The 25,931-nt window shown below is 47.8% G+C and overlaps 1 protein-coding gene across 1 annotated transcript; it reads left to right on the top strand.

Moving 5' to 3' along the window:
* The first annotated feature begins 24,198 nt into the window (after positions 1-24,198).
* On the top strand, positions 24,199-25,590 carry LOC142767779 (zinc finger MYM-type protein 1-like). Its single transcript, XM_075870018.1, has one exon. The coding sequence runs from the start codon at positions 24,334-24,336 to the stop codon at positions 25,588-25,590; it is 1,257 nt and encodes a 418-aa protein (XP_075726133.1). The 5' UTR covers positions 24,199-24,333.
* The last annotated feature ends 341 nt before the right edge of the window (positions 25,591-25,931 follow it).

Below are 25,931 nucleotides of genomic sequence, written 5' to 3' on the forward strand. Positions count from 1 at the left end.
GAACGTCTCGCTCGTCCCTTGCCGATGTGCGACGCTCTGGTGACACCGGCGCTTGATGGCATGGGTGCGGCTACGGAGCAGTCAACCCGCATCGGAGACGTGATGCTCCATGCGGGGAATGGCCAGCCCGTCCAGCGAAGAGCGTGCGCCGAGGCGCGATGCTCGGCGCAACCGTGACCATTAGCCAGGCCACGTTCATCGCTGTGCCGAACGGCTGACCGTGGAGACGCCTCGCCGAGATCCGCGATGCCCTCGGCAAGCAAGAGAACAGCAGGCCAGGCCGCGCCCCGAGATGCAGTACTCGTGCCGGCAATGCCACCCCAGCTGGTGGTTGGATGGCAGCAGCGTGGACGGCCGCGTTCCCTGGCCTGAACCTGCATCGCCTGCGTCCGACGCTTCGGCCCGCTGGCTCCCGTCTGCCGCTGCTTCGGCTCGTCCCCAGCCACAAAGCCTACCGCCACGTAATGATCACACGTGGCCCAATCGTGGCACACCACTTCTATGGGCCACCGCAAGTCATCAGCTGATTGGCGCACAGTTGCCTCGTAATCGCACGTGCTTTGTCCCGCACCTTCATCGTTGTTTTTCTCGAATCCTCACACCTGCGTTATTAACGGTGATGGCCTCTAGACTTGCGTAGGCCTTAGCGTTGGCTTGCAATGGAGTACAAATCACAACAATGTTCTGCATAGCGTTAGCACAAATGATGTCTTCTGGGATATCCGCAGCGGAGAGACGCGCCGCTGCCGTGAGGGCTTGAGAAATCCGGACGTTACTGGTACTCTTGACGTTCAGGCCTCCCCGAGGCCTAACAATGATTCGAAAATGCTCCCTTGGTAGATGAGGCAGCCTTGACGCGTTGGGTAGGCGTTTATTCACGTTGGCGGGAGATCGGGTGCCAGCGTTCTTGCCGTATGGTGGGCCTTGAACTTCAGCGCCCGTCACGGGTGCTTTAGTTGATACGCTTAGAAAGCGCCGTTGTCCATCCAGAACACTGGAATTCTTCAGGAGAAATGTCCTCCCCTTGCACAGTGACTTGCATAGCCATCTTGATAGCTCAAATGCGCTGAGCCTTGCGTTAGGCTTAGCTAAGCCTAACCGTAGGCCTAGCAAGCCATAGCGGGGTCTAGCAAGAAAGTCCTTCAAAATTCGGTAAAAGATCCATCCTCGTACCAAAATTGTTTACTCATGGTCTTTGAGACTTCAGGCATCAACTGGAGCAAAATGCATCAAACAAATAGCTAACTTTCACAGAAAAAAAGGTGAACAAACAGGAGCCGATGTTTGGACGACTGCATAAATCAGCGCCCTCTAGCGTTTTCCGACCTGCGAGAGCGGGTTGGACATCTGTTGTGATGGTTTAATTACGGCCAATGATGATGCCGACACTGCGGAACCGTGCACATGTTGGGTTATTGTTAATGAAGTACTTGGCGAGAGCGATTCGGAGGAATCAGATTGCGAGAGCGACTAAACTTTGGAGCCAGTGCCTCATGCAGCTTATGCCATGGGCCTCGGCGAACGAGTAACCTGCCGTTTTAAATGAACTCGAGACCGCTCTTATCGCTACTGTTCTTCGAAACACGTGCATCATGGACTTTTTGGACCGAAAAGTTTGTGTTTTCACTCGCAACCTTTTTAAAAGCTATGTTTCATTTACTACAAACTTCGGGATACAGCGAACGTATGCCACGTCACGCTCAAGTTTGTTATAAGCGGGCTCGACTGTACTTCAAATACTTCGAATAGTACAATTCTAGTGCCAGTCAAACAGGGTAGCGAAAATTGTTAGAAATGTATTTCATATAATTGTACACCTCTACAAAAAATATTTGCGGTGCGGCCCTACAATACGGCAGTTTTCATTGTGAACCAACATTGAAGAGAAAGAAAAATCAGATGCATCAGAGCACTGGGCTCACTTAGGCATCTAAGAGCAAACTGGAACTGATGAACTGCTGGAAACTGCATGCATTGATTCACACCCGCCCAGCCATGAAGATTTATCTACCTTGGTAGAACATTTGTGCTGAACTTGTTCTTTCCTGAAAATGTTATGTCTGTACTTCTGCAAAGCTGATCATTTACCGGGGTTCGGACCTTAAACTTCTCATTTTTTTCAGTAAGCCGACATAGTGCAAGAGAGAGAGAGCCTGTTTGTAAAGATCAAAATTCTGGCATTGCAGTTCAACTTGCTCAAACTTAAGTTAAACAGAAAGAAAGAAATGTGCACATTCATTTCCCACAGCCCAGCCCCAGTGAACGCTCAAGCAGCCATGGCTCCAGCGGTGAACCAGGCTGATGCAGGAAGCAAGGCGCCTCGCTATTTCCTGCGAAGCCATGCTCGGCAGGTCTCGCAGGAGCACGTTGCTGATAAGCGAAAGCTTGAGGCCAGGTGGAAGAGCAGTGGCAAGATGAGGCGCCTGGGGAGCCCCCCGAGCAGGCCCATCCCCCGGGGAATCCGGCGTCAGCCATTCCCGGCCAGCATTGCAGCCAGGGACTGCCTCACGGTGGGAGGACATCTTTCGTACAACATTCCTTCTGGTCAACCATGTTGCTAGTGATGTTGAACCAAAACGTTTTCCACTGTATGACATCGGAAAGAACAGTGGTGCTCCGATTGTGCCATTTATGTACAGTGCCATCTTCCTGTGCCTTGTTGCGCACATTCGAGTAAAGCTTGCACCAACTTCACAAAGGTCCACCAACTCTTCTAGTTTACACGACATTGAAGACCATTTATAGTCCAAAAATATTTCTTGTCATGACAAACGTTATGCAGCTTTTCCATAGTGCCGCGATGCTCAATCCATTTCAGCAGTGCACTTTTTGTCACTATATATTCAGCCTAATCAGTCTTTGCCCCTGCTTACATCGTCGTTGCTGAAAGATGAACATGCTGTCAACAATTGCACATATTTGTTAGCGAACTGACATTAAGGCGTAGAGATGTGATCATATAGTTCACAAGTCACTTCGCGTCCCATAATGCAGCCATCACAGACAAGCAGTAACAGCTACCGTATATACTGGCATATTGATCGCACTTTTTTTTTCACAAAATTGACTCGAACTTCGGGATGCGATCATTCCGCGGGGAAAATTTTCCGTGAAAAAATATTCTGAGCACCGGAAACGCAAAAAAGTCTCTAATTAGAATTCTTACGGTAGTTATCATGAGCATAACCAAAAATAAAAGTAAATTAAGGTTACCTTTGTAATAAAATGCACGCATTACGCAGAAGATACATGCATGGCACACTGCCCTTCTATTTTTTACCTCTCTGACTCCCTAACGTTCATTCAGACTTCGAAGCATCACTGGCGTCAGTGTCGTCGCCTCACAATTACCTGTCGGAACCGGCAGTGTCTTCACTGTCCCACAGAGGGTCATCTTCCGTTCCGTGGAGCGCATTGGAAATGCCAGCGACAGTTCATTCCGCCGCATGAAGCGTGTCATCCAGCTGGAACTGGCGCGGAAGTATTTTGTGGCTATTCCCAGCCTCCGTGAAACTGCACGCCTGCGTCCGTATCATGTCTAATGACACTGCATAACCGTCTTTGCGCATGTCCTTCACGTATTCGAGGACTGCCTTATCAATGTCAGAGAACTTGCCAGATTTGGGTCCACGGAAAGCCCTTCGCGTGCTGTTAATAGCCATGAGCATGTCGCGCTGTTTTTTCCAATATCAGATCTGGATTTCGTCGACGCCAAAATGTCTGCCGGCAGCGCGCTTGCCGTGCTCTAGCGCGTAGTCAAGCGCCTTCAGCTTAAACACGGCAGTAAAGCTCGCATACCGCCCCATGGCAAAACGGCGCTTCAACAGACGATCGCAAAGCACACCAAAAAAGTGGTCTCAGGAAAAAAAAACATTGCTGCGTGATGAACACAGGTCGACTAACAGGCGGCCGCCGCTGTAACAGTGCAAAATGTCAAAACAAACATGGCGGCTGACGGAGCGAAGCACTCCGTGGAGCGAAGCCACCAGAACAGCCCGGCCAGAACAGCCATCCTCGCACCAGCATTCCCAGTCGAAACGTGTGCAGTCAGGGTGTGCACTCAACTGCAGATGTGTGCACTCAACTGCAGGACACAAGGCAGGAGCAGGCGCTTTAGGAGCACGGCCAGCTGGGAGGCTGACAGATGCAGCACAAGCGAGCACGCTCTCAGTCTGGGCCGCCGTCGTTGCAGTACGGGAAGTCAAAGTCAAAGGATGGCCCGACCTGTCAGTAGGTGCATCCCTTGTGGATCGGCAGACGCTTCCGTAGTGTCCTCGACGTCCGCACCGCGAACACGTTCGGCTCCTGGCAGGACATGCGGCGGAGTTGGCACAATGCCGCGTCGACCCGCAGCGGTGGCAGGCACCCCTGCGAGCTGGCAGCGAAGCTGGAGAGAAGATGTCCGCAGAAGCGGAGGGCGAGGAGGTGCACACAGGAGAAGTCCCACCGGCGCCTACTTGCACCAAAGTATTCTAGCCACCATAACCGAAGCTTGGGGAGGACGGCTGCCATTTGGCCTAACATCTTGAATCGCTCGGCGAGCTGAGCCGCCATTTTGAATTGAACGCGACGACACTGCGTCGACTTGCGCTCCAGATAACTATAGCAACGCGTGGTCGACGCGCTCCTCCTCTCTTGCTACGTCGAGCGCCTTCTGTTGTGTGAAGTCCTTGCCCATCTTGAAGAAAGTTTTTTGTAGGTGCGGCGACGCGATGCCAGAGACGATATGGTTGATATCGCCCGCCGTGCCGAATTCTGAAAACTTGGCTACTCGGCGTACCTCCTGTATAAATTCTACCGCCGACTGGTCTGGGCCCTGACGCAAGGCTTTGATGTGGGTGCGCAGACACGCCGCGTCCAGTTGCGGGTCAAAGATTTCATTAAGCAGCGCAAGAGCTGCGTCCTACACGTCCAGCGTCGTCTCCAGAGTTTGCCGGTCGATTCCTGGCTCATCTTCGGCGGCACGCAAGGTAGGTGCTAAGTCCCTCGACACCCAATGCGTTCAGAAACATCATCTTCTTGTGCTCCGGCGTGGCGTCCCTGGCAGCGGCGTCGATGTAAACCTGAAACACAGGACCCCACTGCCTCCATGGAACGGCGGTACACCGAGGTACTGAAGGACCGGAGGTGGAGGGACAGCCGCGTTCATGCTTGCCGAAGAGAGTGTCGAGACGGCAGTTCAGGAGAGGCGCGTACGACGGCAGGCCACAGAACACCTACCCACAGAACACCTATACACTACCACTTAGAGAAGGAAAACTATACCTTTGACAGTGCAACCAAAATAAGGGGTAGCGGTGGCGTTGTCAACTAACTTATCCGAACTAGAGACGGTGCTGGTAGCCATATTATCATAGAGAGAACAGCAGGAAACCGGCAACCAGAACTGCGGAGAAGAAAGAGCAAGCAAGTTTGGAAAAAAACAGGTTCAGCCGGTTCACTTGTCGCAAGGCCCAGCTTCAGCGAAGTAGCGGTGGGGCTGGGAGGGGATAAAGCAGCCGGCGTCACCGGTGCAAGTAACCCCCAGGTGCAGGACGCTCCAGCTGAAAAGTCACAGCATGTGATAACCGCCGGGGACTCGAATTTAAATCGATGCACAGAAGCCATCAAAGAGAGGGTAAGAGGTGACAAGAGGGTTGCAGTAGGGGCGTTCCCAGGACGCAAGCGGGAAGCAGTCATATGGCAAACGAGCGCAAAACTCAAAACTACAGCTGATAGACGAAACCTCGTGATAATTTTAGGCGGTTTAAACAATGTCTTGAATGAAGATACAGCAGGACTAGCAACTACACTGGCGAAAGGCGTCGATGACATGCGCGCCACTTCTCCTGAGGTACAGGTAGCGATATGCACAATACCGGAGGTACCGGTGCGTGATAGCAACCTGCAAAGAGTGGTTGTCAACGCAAACCAAGAGATATGGCGGATGAATCAAGAGAAAGGCTTTGAGGTGGTGGAAATAAACAGAGAGGTGCATAGGTGGGGTGGTTTTCAACGAAACAGAATTCACTTCGATGGGCGCCTAGGTCATGAGATGGGTTGGCGACTTGCAGGACGCGCAGTAGGTTTTTTGGGGGGCAAGCGGGCCATTCGGGGTGCAGGATAGCTAGTAACGAGGAAAACAACCAGGGAGACTGTTTGACAGGTGGTATGGACAGATAAGATTCCAAAGTGGCACCAGTATCTAAGATAGGTAGAGTCCGGGGGAGAAATAAACGTAGCCATGAGCGCCGAGCCATTTCAGACATAGGGTATATTAACATGCAGGGTGGTAGGAACAGGCTGAAGTAGGAAGAGATAGAAGAACAGCTAAGGGAAGAGAGGCCGATGGTATACGGTTTTGTAGAAACACATCTCAGGGACATGAAACAACCTCCTAACAATGCGGACTACGCGTGGGAATATTGTAATAGAACAGAAGGCAGCAGAAAGGGGGGGTGGTATTGGGGCATTCATTCATAAAAGTACAGACTGGCAAATGGTCAAGCAAGAGTGCAAGAAACATTTATGGCTAAAAGGGAAAGTGGCAGGGCAAATGACACTCCTTGGTTTCATGTACTTGTGGACGGGAGCAAAGGCCAGAGAGGAAAACCAGGCAATGATAGAGTGTATAATAAAGAACTTTTAGGAACTAGGAGGATAGTGCGAGATAATTATACTAAAAGATATGAATGCACACATCGAAGATATAGATGGGTATACCGACCCGACAGGCAAAATGATCATGGATATGTGTGAATGGCTGGATTTGATCATTTGCAACAGTACCGAGAAGTGTGAAGGGCAATTAACATGGGAGGTAGGAAGGCTGCAGTCGACGATAAATTACGCACTGATGTCACATAGGATGTATGATAAGCTCAGGGGAATGCACATAGATGAAGGTGGCTCCAGAAGTCTGGGTAGTGATCACAAACGTATCAAGCTAAGTTTTGGAAGAGCAGTGAAAATGGGAAGGAGACAAGATGAGCAACTACAGAAAAATTTTTGTTCAGAAAGGCAAATTGAAATAGCCACTAAACAAATTGAGAAAGTAATCACTGAGGATATTAAAACAGTATGGACATACACGAATCGAATTAGACTGTTTGAGCTAGAGCTTGCTAAGGCACGTGAAAAGTCACTCCGGAAAAGAAGACACAAACTCAAAAGTTGGTGGGATGAGGAAGTTAAGAGAGCCATAGCAAAACGTCAGGAAGCCTCTAGGGAACACAGACATGCTAAGCAGCGGGGTGAACCGACAGATGATGTTGAAAGAAAACGGTAAACTTTTCTAAGCTGTAGAAGGGATGCATCTCTTCTACAGCTTGCATCTCTTCTACAGTTGCACAGGTGACGATGCTTCATAGTGTACGCAATTGCAGAAAACACACAGTGGTGCCTCCACTTCTTTTCACAAAAACCGAAAAAAAATCAAGCACTTTGCTTACTCCAGTTAGGAAATGACAGCTACCATTTTCCAAGTCAAAAAGGGACTTTTTAGTGTTTAATTTCATGAATAGTGGGCCATACGTGCAGCTTACATATACTGTGAAACACTAACCACAGTGATAAGTACAATACACATTGATGACCTCACTAATTCTCATACAGAATCGGCCTCCTACATGACAACATGCATCCTTACACTACAATGAGAACCGATGAGAAGATCAAATAGTCTGGTAGGGAACACTAATTGCTCGCTCTGCTGTCTTGTGCCAGCACCGTGTGATTATTTCCTCTTCTTTCACTCGAAACAGTGGCTCGGGGTACGATTTGAAGACAGTGAGAAATTTAAAATCACCTTTCGCAACAGGTTCAATTACCAAGCGCCGATCTTTTATTCAGGTTGACTGAAGAAGCTACTGCGACGGTACTGGAAGCACTAAGAAGTTAGCAGTGATTCTGCAGAAAAGTGAAGTAGGTTTTTGCTAGACTAAGCACACCAATAAAAACTTTTGCTAATGAATATTTACTACTTGGAACCAAATGGCCCTTACTTTTTGAATGACCTTTTATGTTTCTATGCTTTGCATTGACAGATGAATAAATTAGTTTTTTTTCTTTTTTTGTGACAATGGTGCATAGTGATCAAAGACACTGCTCAAACAATGAACAACGGCTAAAGCTGATATCACCCTTTTATTGTTCACTACTTCCTAACTGTCTGCCTCACTTTTATCACGGGTATCATACAAAACTAGTCCTTTTGGCTACATTATTCACACCAATATCAAGGAAATAGCTGTTAGTAGACATTCGAATTATCGACACGTACAAACACAGGCCAACTTTGATTATACCTACTGAGTGCACACAGTCATCATTCTGTTAAAAATTAACATACTTTTAAAAATGCCTTGTCACGCGTCAGGTATTTGGCATAGAACAAATAATATTACAGTAAAAGGTCGTTATTTGAACGCAGTTAATTGAAAGCGCACAGCCCTGTGTATTTCTATTGGGAGAAATCTCTCAGCGATTTGAACACATTGGTATCCACAACAGCTAATTCAAACTGAAAGTCCCTTGTTTTCGTTGCTGCTCGCACAAGTCTGACCAGAGTGATCACAACATTTTGCAAAAACAAACCAAACTAAATTAACTAGAGGAGGAAAACTACTGAGGAGCAGCATTTCTGAGCAGATGAGATTTCAGATGCTGAACTGGAGTCCTTGGACAAGCTAGTAATGATAGTCATGGAGTCACAGTGGAATAAATGCAAGCGAATGCAAAAAACTGATTATTTCATTATGATTGTGTTAACTCTGTAATGTAAACAAAATTTGTTTTTGAAGCATAAGTATTGGCATGCGTTTCAACATCAGGGCTCAATGCTTGCGTGCATGTCGGCGCTTGTTTTTGGCGTATCATAACCCTGATTGCACCCACTGCAGGACAAAGAACTCTCCCATGATTGGGCAATCAAGTTGGTCCTGTGCTTTCTGCTGCCACGTTATACGTACAGAATATTTAATGTTATTGGCCCAACTAACTTCACTTCATGCGTTTTCCTTATTTTTTTACTTTGACAACGAATCTTTATTTGACGAAATTTGTCGAGATTACAAGAAGTGCGACTTCAGAGGTCCCGGAGTGAAAACTGTCGGGGGGACCTCCTAACAAAACATAAATGGGGGTTTACAGAAAAACTAGGCAAACAGTGAGTCATTTATTTTATGTATTTTCTATTGCTTTGGTAATAAATAGTAAAGTAAAGTAAAAAAGTACATGACAAACGCAAACGTAAATGATAAAATAATTTTAACAAAGTCAGACAGAAGAAATCACAATTAATTCAAACAAAGAATAGTGGCACGAACAGCTACACATGTGAACAGCTATAAAAATGGGTAAAAGTGACACTTGGAAGTGTCAACTGCACATTGCGTAGTAGGGTAGACAAAACCTAGTGAATTCTATGTGTCTAACAAAGTGTTAATAAAATTCTTCTTAGTTTTACGTTTGAATGAGAATAATGAAGATGACTTTATATTCGATGGCAATGAATTCCAAATTAAAATGCGTAAAGAATCCATAGTAAATTGCCCATAATTTGTTCTGATTTTAGGAAGGAGTACATTTAGTCATTCTGAAAATCTTGTATTATTGTTATTGATGAAGCTGGAACGAGTAAAACCTGGAATATAGAGATCGGTATTGATAAGACAAAACATTAGAAGTGACACCTTTTGATTGAATAACATGCGCAAAGGTAGAACATTTACACAATGATATATGGGAGCAGAGGGAGATGTACGATTTTTAAATGTAACCAATCGTAATGCCTGCTTTTGCAAAACTTCTAGATGATGAAGAGGTGTGTAATATGTATTACCCCAGGATGAAAGACAGTATGAGAGGTGACTGTGTATGTACGCATAGTATAAAGACTTGAGAATGTCCAGATGAAAAAAATAGCGAGTTTTTATAATGATGTGAACGTTGAATGAGATTTTTTGAATAAGTGATTGTGTATGATAGTGCAGCGTCAGATTTTCATCTAGAACAACACCAAGAAATTTTGTCGTTGTAGTACTTGAAATCACATCATTATTTGAAGAAACGGCAATTGGATGAATGAGCAGATTTTTTGACGAATGAAATAGCATAAATGTTGTCTTAGATTAGTTGATTATCAGCTCTATGAATCCAGTCAGTTACCCTTAATGACCAGCGGTTATTCTGCCTACATACTACGTGCCCAGTCTATGTTCATTTCTTCTTCTTGATTTAAACTACAATATCCTTAACACCGATTTGTTCCCTGACCCACTCTGCTTTCTTCTTGTGTCTTCAGATTACACCTATCATTTTCCTTGCCATCGCTTGCTGCGTCGTCCTCAATTTAAGCTGAACTCTTCTTGTAAGCCTCCAGGTTTCTGCTCCGTAGGTAAGTACGGGCAAGACACAGCTGTTATATCCCATACTCTTGAGGATTAGCGACAGATTATCATTCATGATTTAAGAATGCTTGCCAAATGTGATCCCCCCTTTCTTCTTCTTTTCTATTCTTCTAGGTATTTTACTCTCATGTTTCGGCTCCGCGATTGCTACCTCTGCAGGACATGTCTTGCTTAATGAAGGCACGAGTTCTTGCACAGTTTCTTTCAGTACTTTGATAGTGTGACTGCCAACATGCACGCGGTATCAGTAACTGTTTCAACACTACTATAGCTGTACCTACCATTGCCTTGCAACAGTCCTTACATTCACACCAATCTATATACAATGTGAAAAAGAAGTGCTCCTAAATATGAACTACTGCGAGCCCATTTGTTACCAAGTTATATGTGATACTCTATGCAAAGTTTGTTATGTAGCGTGCAGCACAGTATGTACACCCCATGACATGCACTGTCCAGGAATTTTGAAGCCTGCACAATTCCAGTAAACTGAGTAATTCCTAAAACCAGAAACAACCATCTGTGCACCCAATTTAGTACAGCTTGAACATACCGTACGCTATCGCTGCTTTTCAATATAAGGCTTCTGTTTGTCCGCCTGGCATATTGGTGGCACATGGGGTTGTCACTATGGCACCTGTAGAGCTTCTTACGACTGCATGTGGGCAGCTTCGAAATCAATGGTCTCTCTTTAGTCCAGTTTTCTGAGAAGAAAAAAAAACAGACTCATGAGCAGGGCAAGACAGAAATTGTTGAAAAAATTATGTTCAATAAATAAAATGTCTTCAATCATACCTTGCGAGGATTTTGGCCCATGAGCTTGCTTTCAGTGATGACACATTCTCCGCTGACTTGAGGTAGGTTCAGAGTGATGAGGCATCCAAGAGTACACTGATATGAGCAGTTCCTTGGAGGCTGCAGTTAGGTTGCCAGAAAAGCAAACAGTTCTGGTTACTCTGGTAGAAGCGTGAACGCATTTGTGATGCATGACTAAAAAGAATGTATACGGGAACACTGCATATAAGAAAGGTAGTGTGGAGATAACATTGCTGTTTTTGTGAATTTGTCTTGTGGATGGCATTATAATTAATTTGTTTTAGTAACGTTCTTCAGAGGAAAAAGCTAGGTAATTTCCCAACTTGATGGACTATATGGTTCATGCAAATGTAGTATGCTTCATTGCAAACCTACGAAAATTGCACAACTGCGTATATGTACTAAAGGTTCACTTGGCTCTACTATGCATTGAATTTATGAGCATACATTGCAGCAGACTCATTTTGAGCAGAAACAGGTAGAACTCACGCTGTGGTCGGTGCTACGAATTTCAGCAGTAAAAATATTTTCAGGGAATGTGACAACGAAGTAAACAATCTCAAACATTCACAAGGTGTGCATCTCATTAGCTGTACAAGTTGAAAGCCTTACGAAAGGACAGAAACAAATCGCAGCGCATGCAATATAAAAGGGCCATGTTCAGATGCAAAGAAACGCATTTTTGCTCGCCAGTGAACACGCCCACACTGAGAGAGATTATTCCGTCTTCGTAGGCATTCTCCGAGCGATTTGCCGGCGTTGAATTTTCACGCCGGAGGCTACACAGCCGGACGTCGGTGAAGCGCAGCAGCTGACATGGTTCATAGCCTCTAGACACGTTCCCTTCGTCGTAGCGGCCCGTAAACTCTGACGCAAAAGCTCGCATTGACATATCAAAGCTGAATTAAAACGGAGCTTCGCAATGCCGATCGACAAAAAATACCACAGCTAACCGCGGACAATTTGAACAAGTTAACCGACAGAAATGCAATCGATGCCAATGGGCTGCTGCTTTTCAAGCGTCAGGATGATCTCAGTACTTGAACTAAAACAAACACCGCTTTTGTATTATTAGTAAAGGTAAGATAAAAATATTTTATTCATACTGTTATAAAAACGACGTAGTAACTACTCTTTTATCGATGTTTTGATACAATCTGAAATAAAAATTTCAGCCGCATTGAGCACCCCTAACAGGGAAAATTCCCACTAACTTTGGGCAGTGGGCATGGACGCACGACAGGAATCATGGCCTCACACATCTTTTTCTTCATTCCACAGTTGCTTGGCACCTTCGCTTTTGGCCCGGACTGCCATGGCATCCTTCGTCATGGTGGCATGCTACGCAACGCTTCGGCAACTGCGGACGCAAGCCTTATGGATGAATGTGCCTCACCTGCTTCGTCTTGGTCTGATGTCTACTGCTTGCCGCATTCTGAGAGACGTCCTGTCAACCAGCGCTTCGTAGATGGAAATGCCGTAGATAAACCTTGCTACTGGGCTATGACGGCGGACAGCTTCACAGCTACCCTGTTTTCGTGTACTGCCGTCCTTCTCTGTCGGGAAAGGCGCGTCACAGATCGACAATCGCTTGATATCCACTGCACATCCACGTCATCATCTGCGCTGTTGCTGACCCATTTAAGGTCAGCGCGTCGAACACAGTCTTCAGTGGGCATGGACGCACGACAGGAATCATGGCCTCACACATCTTTTTCTTCATTCCACAGGTCAGTTGTTTTTCTATGACAAGACTAAGATCTAACGATCCATTTATATTCGTGCTTCTATGGCCAGAAGCAGTGCTTGCTCCATTTTGTTCTTTGTTATTACTTTTGTGTAGCAATATTGAAAGCAATCCTGGGCCCCCGAAAGAACAACCATCGCATACGTTAACCGAAGTTCTGAAAACATTGCGCGACTTGAATCAAAGAACTAAAAGAATGGAAGATAATCAAAAAGAAATGCTCGGTACTATTAGTCAGCTAAAACACATCAGGAAACAGTGGCAAGTGCGATATCTTAAATCAAAGTAAGACTCGAGAACGTAGAAACTCAGACGGGCAATTTCGAAAAATGGCAGCATGAATTGGGTGAAGTCGCCGAGGCCATTGGAGGCATCACTAAAGACGTTACCAATTGGATGATGCAGAAGATCGTTCTCGTATGAATAATCTACTGTTTTATGGTATAACGGATATTTCCGGCGAGTCTGCCTTTCAATCAGAGCAGAAAATAATCGACATCCTAAAAAGCACTCTAAACATAAGCGTTCCTAGTTATAACATATCGCGGGCGCTTCGCATCGGTCGGTTTTCTGAAGAAAAATCACGTCCACTAATTGTTAATTTTACTGCCTATAAAACAAAAGAAGAAATCTTATCCAAGCGTACACGGCTAAAAGAAAGTAATATCTCGGTTAGTGACGATTTCTGTGCCGCTACACGCAACGCCAGAAAAACCCTAACAGAATATGGAAGTCTGAATCGGTCATACAAGTTAAGATACAAAAAGCAATTAGTTGATGGAAAGTGCTATGGCTACGATGCTAATGAGCGAAACGTTTACGAAATGATTCCATTGAGTATCATGAATAATACCGCAGCGTCTGCTCGAGTCTTGAGGCCCCGGCGCAATATTTCAACAGCAGCCACATAGGATAAGGCGAAGGGTAGGGACGCTGAACCGATAACATCCAGCCCACCAGTTCTTTTTACTAACATACGTAGTGTCTTACCTAAAAAAGATCTTTTATGCTGCCTAATATATGACTGTGATGCAGATGTAATGGCACTAACCGAGACTTGGTTGACGAGTCAAGTTACGAACTCTGAGTTATTCTACTGCAATAAAAAGTATAATGTTTACCGTGCCCATCGTCCTAAGGGACTAGGTGGTGGTGTATTAATTGCTGTCAATGAATGCTTAGCCTGTTTTCCTGTGGTTATAACATGTGACATAGAATGTGTATGGTGCTGTGTTACTGTCAATTATAAAAAGGTTCTGGTTGGTTGTTGTTATCGAGCACCATCGTCTGCCTCCACTTTTTGTGACAGCATGCACGATTGTTTGTGTCAAATAGGTACTCGTTTCCCCAGTGCACCTATTATACTTATGGGAGACTTTACTTTTCCGAATATTTTGTGGTCAGGCACTTGTTCTTCATGAGATCCAACTTCCACAGAATCAAAACGTTTCATCGACATATGCGTAGACTTTAGCCTAGTTCAAGTTGTTACTTCGCCCACACGTGTAACGAACACCACATCATCTCTTTTAGATCTCGTTATAACGTCATCAACAGATATGATATCCCAGGTTTCACACTCGCCTGGTCTGAGGGATCATGACGCATTGCATTTTACCATTATCTTTCCAATTTTCCGGTCTCATAACAATCTGAAAACCATTCGAGACTACAAAAAAGCCAATTTTACTGCTATCAACCATGAAATTGGTGCTTTACTCGATAATTTCCTTCCTAATGCCGCTGAACGCTCATTGGATGCTAAGTGGAATATGCTTAAAGAAAAAATTCATGGTCTTGTCAACCGGTTCATTCCAACTCCCTCGCTATATGCTCTCATTGACGGCAGCGGAAGCAGCGCACTCTATCACGGTCCCTTTCCAGAGACGGAGCAGTTTCGAGCTGCAGAGATCGGTTCGTCGCGTGATCGAAGGAACCGCCCTGACGAACGTCACCATCGGTAGTGCGCTGGGTCGGATTTCGTCCCTGCTCGCGCGCGCCGAGTTGCGATGCAGCAGAGGCTGCGCGCCTACCCTATGTGTAGAGATCTAAAGCCTGATCACTTAGGCACTGTACCGTGCTTCCGACCGGGCTGCAGAAATTAGGTGCCTTATTTAATCTTCTAACCACTACCACCACCACCACCACCACCACTTATCTCCCACGTGCGCCCCCCTGAGGCGGTAGCCGCAAAGGCAGCTCCGGCGGGCTGTAGCCGCTCGGGAAGGGTCATGGTCCCTCCCTACGCGCAGCACAGTTCAAGGACCTCGCTGGCTGGCGGTGGCGGGTGATAGGCACGCGCGGCGAGAATGTCACCTTGAATACAGTTTGCCTCGACGGCCAACTCCTAAATCACGGAAGCGACTGCCGCGCGGGTACGCCGAAAAAGTCGGGTGTGCCTGCCTGATCACCCGTTTGGCGCGCTCCTCGTTCGAGGCTCTGGGTTCATCGATAGAAAGAAACGTCTTCCATCGCGCATACGTACTCCTGAAGCGACTCATCAGGAGCTTGTGTGCGGAGCTCGAGCTCGCGCCGCATCCTACTCTCGTAGTCAGCGGGTAAAAATTCACGCAGGAAGGCCGCACGGAACTCATCGAGAGTTGCTGCTCGGTGGCCGGAAAGCCGATGCCACCTGGCTGCCGTGTCAGTCAGTGCAGCCGGGACGACGCGTCCGAGCACTTCCTGGTCGTCTAGACCCATGGCTCTCTGGTAAAGTGTGAGGGAGCCCAGGTAATCTCTTGCACTTTGTAGATCACGATACCCGCTGTAGGTCGGAACGGCCAACATGACAGCGGGATGAGGGAATTTCGGAACGGCCGAAAGCGTTTGGACTGCCCCCGTGAGTGCCTGAATCGTTTGGGCGGCATTTTGCAGCAGCGTCTGTGCGCCCGCTTCAAAGGAAGCTGTCGGTGCATTAGCGGCGCGGGCGAGCGATGGGGAACTGTCTCCAAGCTCGGTAAGCGGCGCGGTTTCAGAATGGATACCGGCCGTCGCGACATTCCGGAGCGCCTGTTGCTCATAGCTGCCTCTTGGGGCAGCTTCACGTGAAATTGCTAGGCCGCTTGCGGCTAGCGGTACAGGCGCGTGCTCGAAATAAGCCTGGCTGCTAGGTTGCGTAGCAGCCAGCGGGCAAAATTAGGCAACGGCTGAGGCAGCGTTGCCGATCTGCACCCCGGAAGCTCCACTGAGAGCCGTTTCGGAGCTCTGTGACAAGGAACTGCCTTACATTCCAAAGAGAGCAGTGGCAGTCCAATTTACCCGTGTGCACTGTTCGGGTTGGGCTATGGCCCCGGACCCAAAACACGCTACCTCTCCAGTGGGAGCTGTTGCGTAGCGTCTCGTGTCATTCCGACTGCATGGGGCTTGTGACAAGTTAGGGTGCGCGATTGTGATGCTCTAAGGAGGCACTGGCCCTGCTCTCGAGCAGTGCGGTATCTGCTAAAAGCGACAACGGACAAAACTCACGCGGAGCAGACATAACGCGGCTAAACACGGTGAGCCCGATTCGAAAACGTAGGCTGACTTGGCTCAGACTAATCAAAGCCTCAATAAGCCTTTGATACCACGTTGGGCGCCAGTGTGGTGACCTTGCTACTCACCGTAGCGGATGATCACCGTGGGTTCACGCTTAGCGCACCGAAAAGAGCCTCTCCTTCGTTGGTCAGCGCCGGGTAGGCACGTGTTTCCTCGTCCGCGTCCCCTTTGCGAATTTCCGGACTGTAGCCTGCCTGGGGCCTTGGCATCCCAGCAGGCGTGTTTACTTGAGTGCTAGCTTCGGTACTGTTCGCTAAGCCAACAGCGGTGCCTAGTGCTTCAAATGGTCGTACCACACCAAGCTACACTTGACGTAGGCCTACGCGTACGAGGTTTGCCCGAACTTTCGCGACCAGGCCCAGTGGTAATCGTGAGACTGCTCAGCATAGCCCCAAGGGACCTTTTTCCGAACGGCGTGTCAAAACTCGCCATTGCCTGCTGCGACGTGCTCACGGTTTCCCCTTATCGTGAATGTCTGCGTTGTTACGAAGGCGCGACGCCAACACAGTCCCGAAGGCGCCACTGCTCAGAACTCCGCCGCCAATGTCACCAGCCGTTTGGTAGCGTGTGTTACTCAGCTCGCGACTGCTTCTGCACAGAGCTGATAGATCAGCGGACGGGACGACGGTGAGTTAAGACCAGGTTTATGTACAGCATAGAAATAGAGGCGTTACAAGTTCGGCACTGGGATCGACAGCTTAGGCACTCGAAAAGCTGAGATGTCTTCTCTCGCACGCATCCATCGGCTTCTCTCTGCCGCATAAGTCAACTCCTGTTACGAAGCGCACCGGCAACGAGGTTACGAAGGGCACCACAAAACTCGCCGCTGCCAAGGACACCGGGTGCGCCGACTGCTAAAGGGGCTCGAAGCAACGAGAGGTTTCTCTGAAACATAGGTCTACTGCTGGCGACACGCCGCATGCAGGGCTTTTTTATAGGCACCGGGTGGATCCTTTGAGTCATCAAACGTCCAACCAGAAGCGCCACTGGCCGTGATGTCAGAATCCTTCAACAGGGACCCGCCACTCGCGCGGTTGCACCCAAGGACGAGGGATGTTGCCACGCATTGCGTAAGAATCGCCAGACGTGAAGGTGCTGATTGCTTCATCGGGCTCGTGGGCTGAGGGAGGTCACTGTGCGTTGCGTGACAGACCGGTGCCGCCGCTTAACGACATCGTTGAGTTGATTGTGTCAGGTTGTCTCGAGCGCTATCCTTGACACAGATTGCCTTTGCAGAGGATTTGACGTTCAGTGTGGACTCCCAGTAACTGCACCCCCACCGCCAGACAATGCGCCGTAAAGACGAGCTGCGTCCACGTGACTCGAATGTCGGGCGCGCTCGTTCGCCAAGTCCCTATAGGTTTGCCTCCAGGGCCATGGGGAGAGTGTAGCTCTAGGTTAAGTTCCGTGAACACATCCATTTCTTGAGGACGGATCTCAGCTCCACTGGCTTGTCGCCACAACTTGTCGGCCAGCTTCACTCGTATCTTCTGACAATTTTTGGTTTCAGCACTTGACGATGGTTCTGCAACTTGTCGAGAACGGTTCGACAACAGACAACACACGACACAAGCAAGTGTCCAGGGGCGGCGCCAGGGGGGGGCAAGGGTGGGCTGGAGCCCCCCCAAAATTCTCGCCTGCCCCCCCTATGCCCACCCAAGTGCCCGGAAGCATATATTGAAAACCTAGTAGGAGCAGAGCTAGCAACCGACGGCGAGGGCTGATTGGCTACTTGCGCCGAGGGACACTCTGACGTCACACCATAGCAACGGTGACGGTGCCGCTCCGGACCTTGGCCGCGCGGGCTTTTCCGTCGAGAAGCTGGGCTGCACGACCATATCGAATCAAGCCATACGCAATTCGATGTGGCGATTCGATATGGAGGCTGCTTGCTCGCTCGTTTCAGCGATCGCTTTCCAGACTACAGTACGCAGTGGAACCCAGAGCGCACCAGCGGCACGGCCTTGTTTAAGCTTAAACCGCGTAGGCCGCTGCACAAAAGCACGCAGAAATGTGGTTTGGTGTGAAGGGGAGAAAGATTCGTTCTGCCAGCCTCAAGGACCCCACAACCCGCGAAAGACTTAAAAAATGCTGGCCGTGGACAGCGGGAAGGAAAAGCGCACGTGGCCGTTCGGAGCAAAAAAAGTTAACCTCTGAAACAAAATTGTCATGCAAAACAAGAAAACGAACAAACCTATCAACTACATTTTAGAGAAACAATACTTCCAACCTTTCATCTCCTCTTGCTCAAGTTCGCGGATATTTATTTGTAAGATAGAAATGTGGTGTTTGAAGGGTCACAGCTTATGTACAACGCTGTATACCAGTTTCCTTTATTTCACGAGTTACACATGGCATGATTGGGTCGCAAATCGGCCAAAGTGCGTGTATGTAGGCTCTGCGCAGTTCCGATTAAAGTTGATATAGGGGACATAAAGGCACGTGCTGGCTCCGGAGACTGCGCCGTGCGCATTATTGCAAAACTGTGCGCGATGGGAAACGCCTGCAATGCATTGTAAGCTTTAATTAATACGTATTATTTTATTATTATTTGCTGTTCGATAAAATAACTTAACGGGCGCTTTAGAGCATGTGGACCAAACTAGGTGATATAATAAAGGCACATGCTGGCTCCAGATACTGCGCGTACTTAACAAAGCAGCTCTCCGCGCGATGGGAGGCACCTTCAATGCACTATGAGCTACATCGGCCAGACAGGGCGCTGCCTCAATGACCGACTCAGGGAACACGAAAGAAATCTTAACAATAACGAGAAGTCATCTTGTTGACCACTGCGCGGCGTGCTCGAATTGTGAACTACGGTTCCGCTGCGCAAAAATCCTTGGCAGAAGTAGGCAAAAAACGACCCGTGAAACCTTAGAAGCGTTTTCCATTATAAAAGCAGGTGAGGATTGTGTCAGCGACACTTCCATTGCGCTGTACAAAGCCGAAATTCAATTTCTGACGCGCCTTGTTTGAACGTTTTTTCTGTTTCCTGTTTTAAGGATCGCTGTGACGATGCGCCTGCGCAGCTTGCTGGTATATATACTTGTTGATCTGCGTTCAATAAATCAGTTGTTAGTTTGCGCCTGTGCTCGTCTCTTCTTTCCTTGTGTTGTGTGGTAGCGCTTTTACAATGTATTCCATGGCTTTAATTACAGCCCGTTATTTCGGTACCAAATGTTGCTGATAGGGTTTTTTTAATACAATTCAAAAAAGTTTGTGAACGGCGCAGCAATTTTTCGGCGCAAAATTGCGTAATGCTCTGGGAAAAGCTAGGAATACATTCCTATTTAAGGCAACTTTATTCACTAAACAATGCGCGTCGGATGCGATAGTAGATAGCTATGAGCTTTAAGTACAGCCTATGAGCTTTAAGTACTATGAGCTTTAAGCGCTATGAGCTTTAAGTACAGCCATTGTATTGCGATGCGTAATTTTGGCGATTACATGAAGTTTCTTAATAGAGTTCAAATAACTCCATGAACGGCGCAGCATTTTATTGTTTTTTGCAATGCCCTGGAGAAGTGTAGGAATGCATTCCTAATTAAGGCAACTTTATTCCCTAAATAACGGCGCGCGTAGCGCTCATGGTTTGGCAAGGTTCTCCAGTAGTCATCGGCGGCCAAGCGCAAAACGAGAAGCGCCGCGAGAGAGAGAGCGGTTCGGGCGGCCAAACGCGCGCAGCGCGAAAGCCAAAACCGCATAAGAAGCAGCGGTAACGGTGGCGCGGCCAAAGCGGCCAAGATCCGAAGCGGCGCCGGCGCCGTTGCTATGGCGTGACATCACAGCGTCCCTCGGCTCAAGTAGCCAATCAGCTCTCGCCGCCAGTTGCTAGCTCTGCTCCTACTAGGTTTTCAATATATGCTGCCCGGAAAGCTTACCCAAGGGATGCGGTATCAAAATAAAGTATCAAATTATTGGAAATTTCTGATCACAGGCTATTACCCTCTCACTTGTGATAAACAGGCACTTGAAATACAGTGCGAACAGGCACGATAAGAAAAGAAATGGCTCTGACTGATAGTAGATTGAAACAAGAAAGTCCACAGTTTGTAGTTTGCTCTGCTTGTGTGAAGCAACAAGCTCGTGCGAGATCCTCTTTTCGAAGCGCGCCTTCCCCTCACACACCACCACCGCAGAGAATAAGCTTCGCCCTGCTGGGGCAACGAGCGCTGGGGAACCTTAGACAGGGTGCACGTGCAGTGGCGTAGCCAGGAGGTGGCACATTAGGCCTGTGACCCCCCTCCCTCCAAAAATGCCATCGCATACAGGGCACAAAACAAAACGACGCTCGACCACGTCTGCCTGGCCGGCCCCAACTTCGGATCCAGGTAGTATCCCCCCCCCCCTCACCTTAAACAAATTTCTGCCTGCGTGCCTGTGCACGTGTGGCCATAAGCAGGCTAGAACACAGGAGCAGCAAGCAGCGTGGGCTCAAAACCGTAGACGTTCATATACGGAGCCGGTTTCGATACCTTTTCATGTGAAGTTTAACCTTGGACATAGGGAGATCCCAGCCACCCACGTACGTTTCTTTGCATATTCTGCAGGTGCAGTTGGGAGTACAATGGAACGCCAGAGCGTACGTACGCCGGCGGCTGGGGGTCCCTGGCACTAAATCTAGAACACACAACACACGGATATGCGTGTCGTCTTTAGGCGATGCCAAAGCGGCACGTAAAAAAAACAAAACTGGACAAACTGCCATGGTATTCCATTCGTTTGCTAGCTCTCGCGGTGTAAGACACACACTTTTTTCTTATTTTCTTACTCTGTGCTCGCTCCCAAGCAGTGTTCGTGTCACGCATAGGCATACGCAGGGTTCCCCTTCAGGAGGGGCGAAGGTTCGTCGCAGTGCCACCCCTCCCTCTTATGTCAATGCATGGGGCTGACTTGGCGCTCCCCCCCAGTCGCAGCCTCTATTATATCAATGTGCAGACCTGACTGCGCCCCCCTGCCCCCCGTCGTGAGAGAGAAGACCCGAGAAGTTTGTCCGGCGACGTCAACGCTTCTCTGCCGGAAAAAGCGTACAGCCTCCACTCCCTTTGCTTCCCGCGTATACTTGTGAAGCGCGCGCTGCACGTGAAACAGCCCTCGTTCCGCCATGTCAACGCGACAAAGAGGAGGGAATCATAGCTGTGTCGTCAACTGTGACAATGGCCATGTAAACACGAAGGGGTCGACTTCAACATTCCCAAACAGAAAAAGCAGGCGACAAGCATGGATCGCAACAGTGCGCCGAGACAAGTAAATTTTTTTATAAAAATGAGCACGTGCACGATGCATTTAACCTGACAGGAGTTTATTCCTGCGTCACCACTCCTCTAAGCTTTTGAGTTACATGGAGATACATATCTGCATCTTAAAAGCGCAAATTGCCATATTACTTTCAACTTGCATCTTTTCAGCACTGTCAAAAAATTGCGAAGACATGTTTATGCTGCTACTGTTATTCGATATTGTAGTAGTTGAAGTTGTGTACACATGTGGTATTTGTGATGTGTGATTATATATTTTTTGTATCTAAGCAGCGCCGATGGAAGAATGTGGTTGCCAAAAGCTTCGACAATGATTTGTAGCAGCCATTTCGTGGAAAACTGCAAAGTGACTCAAGCGAGCACACTTCTTATGTACTGAAGATAGTTCCAGCGGCTTACAGGAAACGGGCATCTCACGCAGAAACGGCGCAGAGGTATGATTAGCAGCGAAGCGCATAACTGACAATGCATTTTAAAGCATTCTCTTTAGACTGTTGATTCCAAAATTTACGCTCAGCGAAAATTTGTTCCGCGTACGTGCAATTATCAAGTAAAGCTAGAATAAAAGGGTATTTATCATAAACGTGACCCCTTCATACCACCACGTTTTAAGGGTAAGATTGGAACGCGGTTAGTAACAAGGACATTTGTCTATGCAACAAGCGCGCCCGCCCTGTCTATGTGTTTTCTTCATTTGCAGTATGGTCGTGATTTTGGCGCGAAATTGACTATTTAATTGAGACATGTACCAACTAGCCTAACAACGAGTACAACAAGCGCATTGCTCTTTGGATACCTTTCATTAAATGTAATAATGATTCAAGCAACGGACTACGCACAATGTTTGATAAATAAATTTCCAAACATAGCTATCTCCGTGCAGTTCTCGTATGACATATTTCTGTGCACACCAGATGGTCGCAATCGTTAGTTTTTTTTTCGTTTTTTTTAATGAGGCATTTTGCCATCGCACATGTTTTTATAGGGTTTGATTATGGCGTTGTCTGCTACCACTTGCTCCGCATCTGCTACATGGCTGAGCAGATCGCTGACCTTTCACCAAATTGCTGCCACGAAAAAAATCTTAAATTGCGGCGATCTTAAACGCGACAAAAGCGTGTACATCCTAACCGCGCGCGAGGCGAAACTCTCAAAAACACGTGCAGAACGCGTGTAGCATGGGAGCAAAGGAACAGGTTTTTTAAAGACAGGTTGAAGAGAACATCGGAGAGGTCAACATTCTTGTAACGAGTTTTGCCCCCCCCCCCCATTCAACGGCAGCGGCCGACCCCGCAGCGCCCTCTACGGCGTGGGTCTCCCCTGCCATCCCTCCAACGTTCAGTTTACATTGGCTTGTCTCAGTATGTCACAGAAAAGGTCTATTGCCGACTTTTTTTCGCCTTCGAGCAAGCGGGCCAAGCAAAAAGCTGTCTCCCCCGAGCTTTTTGCTTCCACAGCAGAAGATTCGGAGACGCTTCAGGAACAAGAAAATGCTCAGTGCTTTGTTTCAATTCCGCTTGAAGAGACTGTGCGTAGCATCGCGTCTGACGATGCTTGCCCGTCCTCGTCAGGGCACATGGACCGCGAATGTGATGACCTTTCCGCATCGTGTGCAGCAAGACATCAACCTGGTTCTGCGACAGAATTCACCGCCTCTGATGTGGATGTCGACCACGCAGGCCAGTTGGACATTTCGAAATTCAAGACAGAGCAACCCACGCAGCCAATACTGAACCCATTTCCATCTAAAAAGTACGGCAAATTGAGCAGGAGCTTCAACTCAAACTGGTACCGCCTATTTCCTTGGTTGGAGTACAGCGCGCAGGCTGACGCAGCTTTCTGTTTCCCTTGCAGAATGTTTTCAACTGGTGACAATGAGAAATCTGCATTTATCAATGGTGGATACAGTAATTGGAAAAATGCCCTAGAAAGAGACGGTGGCTTCAGGAAGCACGAAAACTCACTCGTGCATAAGACTTGCCAGGCATCGTGGGTTTCCTTCACGCAGATGAAGGCGGGAGGACAAAGCAGGTCGGTTGCAACACATCTCAGCGACGCGTACTCCAGGGAGGTGCAGGAAAATCGCCTCTATATAGCAACAGTTGCCGATATATTGCGATTTACTGCCGTTCAGGGAATCTCTCAGAGGGGCCACGATGAAAGTGCCAGAAGTGAAAACAAAGGAAACTTCGTTGAGCTCTTGAACTTGTTTGCTAAATATGACGACATTATAGGAAAGAAACTGAATGGTGGAGCAGCGAATGCGAAGTACGTTCATCACTCAATACAAGACCAGATCCTCGAAATTCTCAGCCACATCACATTAACAAGTATAAAGGAAGAGATGAAAAGCTCCCAGTGCTTTGCACTTATCGTCGATGAAACCAAGGATCTAAGTAAGACGGAACAGTTGTCAGTGTTAGTAAGGTACTACCTCAATGGGGCTGTCTTTGAGAGGTTCCTTGGATTCCGCAACGCTGAGCAATTGGATGCTAAGTCACTCCTGAGCTACGTCAAGGAAACGCTGAATCGCTGCGGCATTGATTCTCAACTGTGCATTGCTCAAACATACGATGGTGCAAGTGTCATGAGCGGTACGTCACGAGGCGTCCAGGCACTATTCAGGCAGGAAGTGCCGCAGGCAGTGTACGTACACTGCATGAACCACCGTCTCAATCTTGTCATCGTGGATGTCTGCAAGGCGATAAAACCGGTGAGGAATTTTTTCTCTCTTTTGGAAAGCCTTCATGTATTCCTAAGTGGATCTGCAGTTCACTCCCTCTATCTAGATGTTCAAAAAAGGTTGTCTTTGCCTGTGACAGAGCTGCAGCGTCTCAGCGATACACGATGGGCCTGCCAGATAACGGCTTGCACAGCTGCCATGAAAAGCTTTCCTGCCATTCTTGTATGCCTCAGCGAAGTCATCGCTACAAACAGCAGGTGGGCAACGGAAGCCGGGTGTCTGCTGGAGCAAATGAACTTCTCTTTTCTTTTCCATTTAAGTCTATTCACCAAGCTACTCAGCCGCCTTAAGGTTTTTTCGGACATATTACAAAGTAAAGACCGCAACCTTAGTCAGGCATGCCTCATGGCGCACGCTGTCATTGACGAGTTATCCGAAATCAGAAATTCGCAGAGCGCGTTTGGCACTGTGTGGGAGCAAACCTGCACTATTTCTGAGGAGAACGGGGTCCCCCAAAGGGAAAAGCAGAGAACGAAGCGCCTTCCGCTCCATTTAGAGCAGTTTGTATTAAGTGAAGGACGGCCCGTTGAAGAAGAGTCTCCAGATTCAAAAGAAACTTTCAGAGTCAAAGTTTTTCTGCCCGTTTTGGACCACGTCATTGTGGAACTGACTAGGCGATTTGCGGAAAATAATGACGTACTCTGCGGAGTCAGCGCCCTCCACCCTCAAAGTGAGAATTTTATGGACGTCTCCTTGCTCAAGCCTTTCGCTGAGCACTATGCATGCGACATCAACAGCGTTGAAGTTGAATGCAAGTTGGTAATTAAACTTCTTCAGCGCATCGAAGCCGAAAGGAAGTGCAAGATAGAAACATTGCTGCAATTGGTCACCGTCTTGGAAGAGTATAAGTTAGCCTTTCACGAACTGCACAAGCTAAGTGTTATCGACGTGACGATACCGGCATCATCATCTTCTTGCGAGCGCACATTTTCGTGCCTTCGAAGACTGAAGACTTATCTTCGCAGCAAAATGACTAACAACCGTCTGAGCGACCTAGCTGTGCTTGCGGTAGAACGGTCTCTAGCCAATAAGATAGACCTTCAGCGTGTTGTTGACATGTTCAATGCTGCACACAATAATCGGCGTATACGTCTGCACTAGTATGCCGGTAAATGAAACTCTATAGTACCTTTGCGGCACTTTCATGGGAAAAAATGTTCGGGCACGGAAACCCGCTTCGCCATCGAATAATTCCGGCCGTTTTTCCTCGCTTTCAAACAAACTGCAAAAGGTGCCCCGCTTGTCTGAGGCCACGTCGGTGCCCCGCTTGTGTGGTAAACAGTGCAGTAGGAGAGCTGACACGTTTGTGAAAACTGGTGTACTGTTTAGTCAGATGTGAAATGACTTACCTGCCTATGCGTGATCCAGTTTTACAAATCTATGCTCTTCATTTGTTTATTCTTTTGCTACATTGCTTCTTTTTTTTCCCATTTCCAACGTTT

Source organism: Rhipicephalus microplus, chromosome 1 (genome assembly GCF_043290135.1).
Source record: "Rhipicephalus microplus isolate Deutch F79 chromosome 1, USDA_Rmic, whole genome shotgun sequence".
NCBI lineage: Eukaryota > Metazoa > Arthropoda > Arachnida > Ixodida > Ixodidae > Rhipicephalus > Rhipicephalus microplus.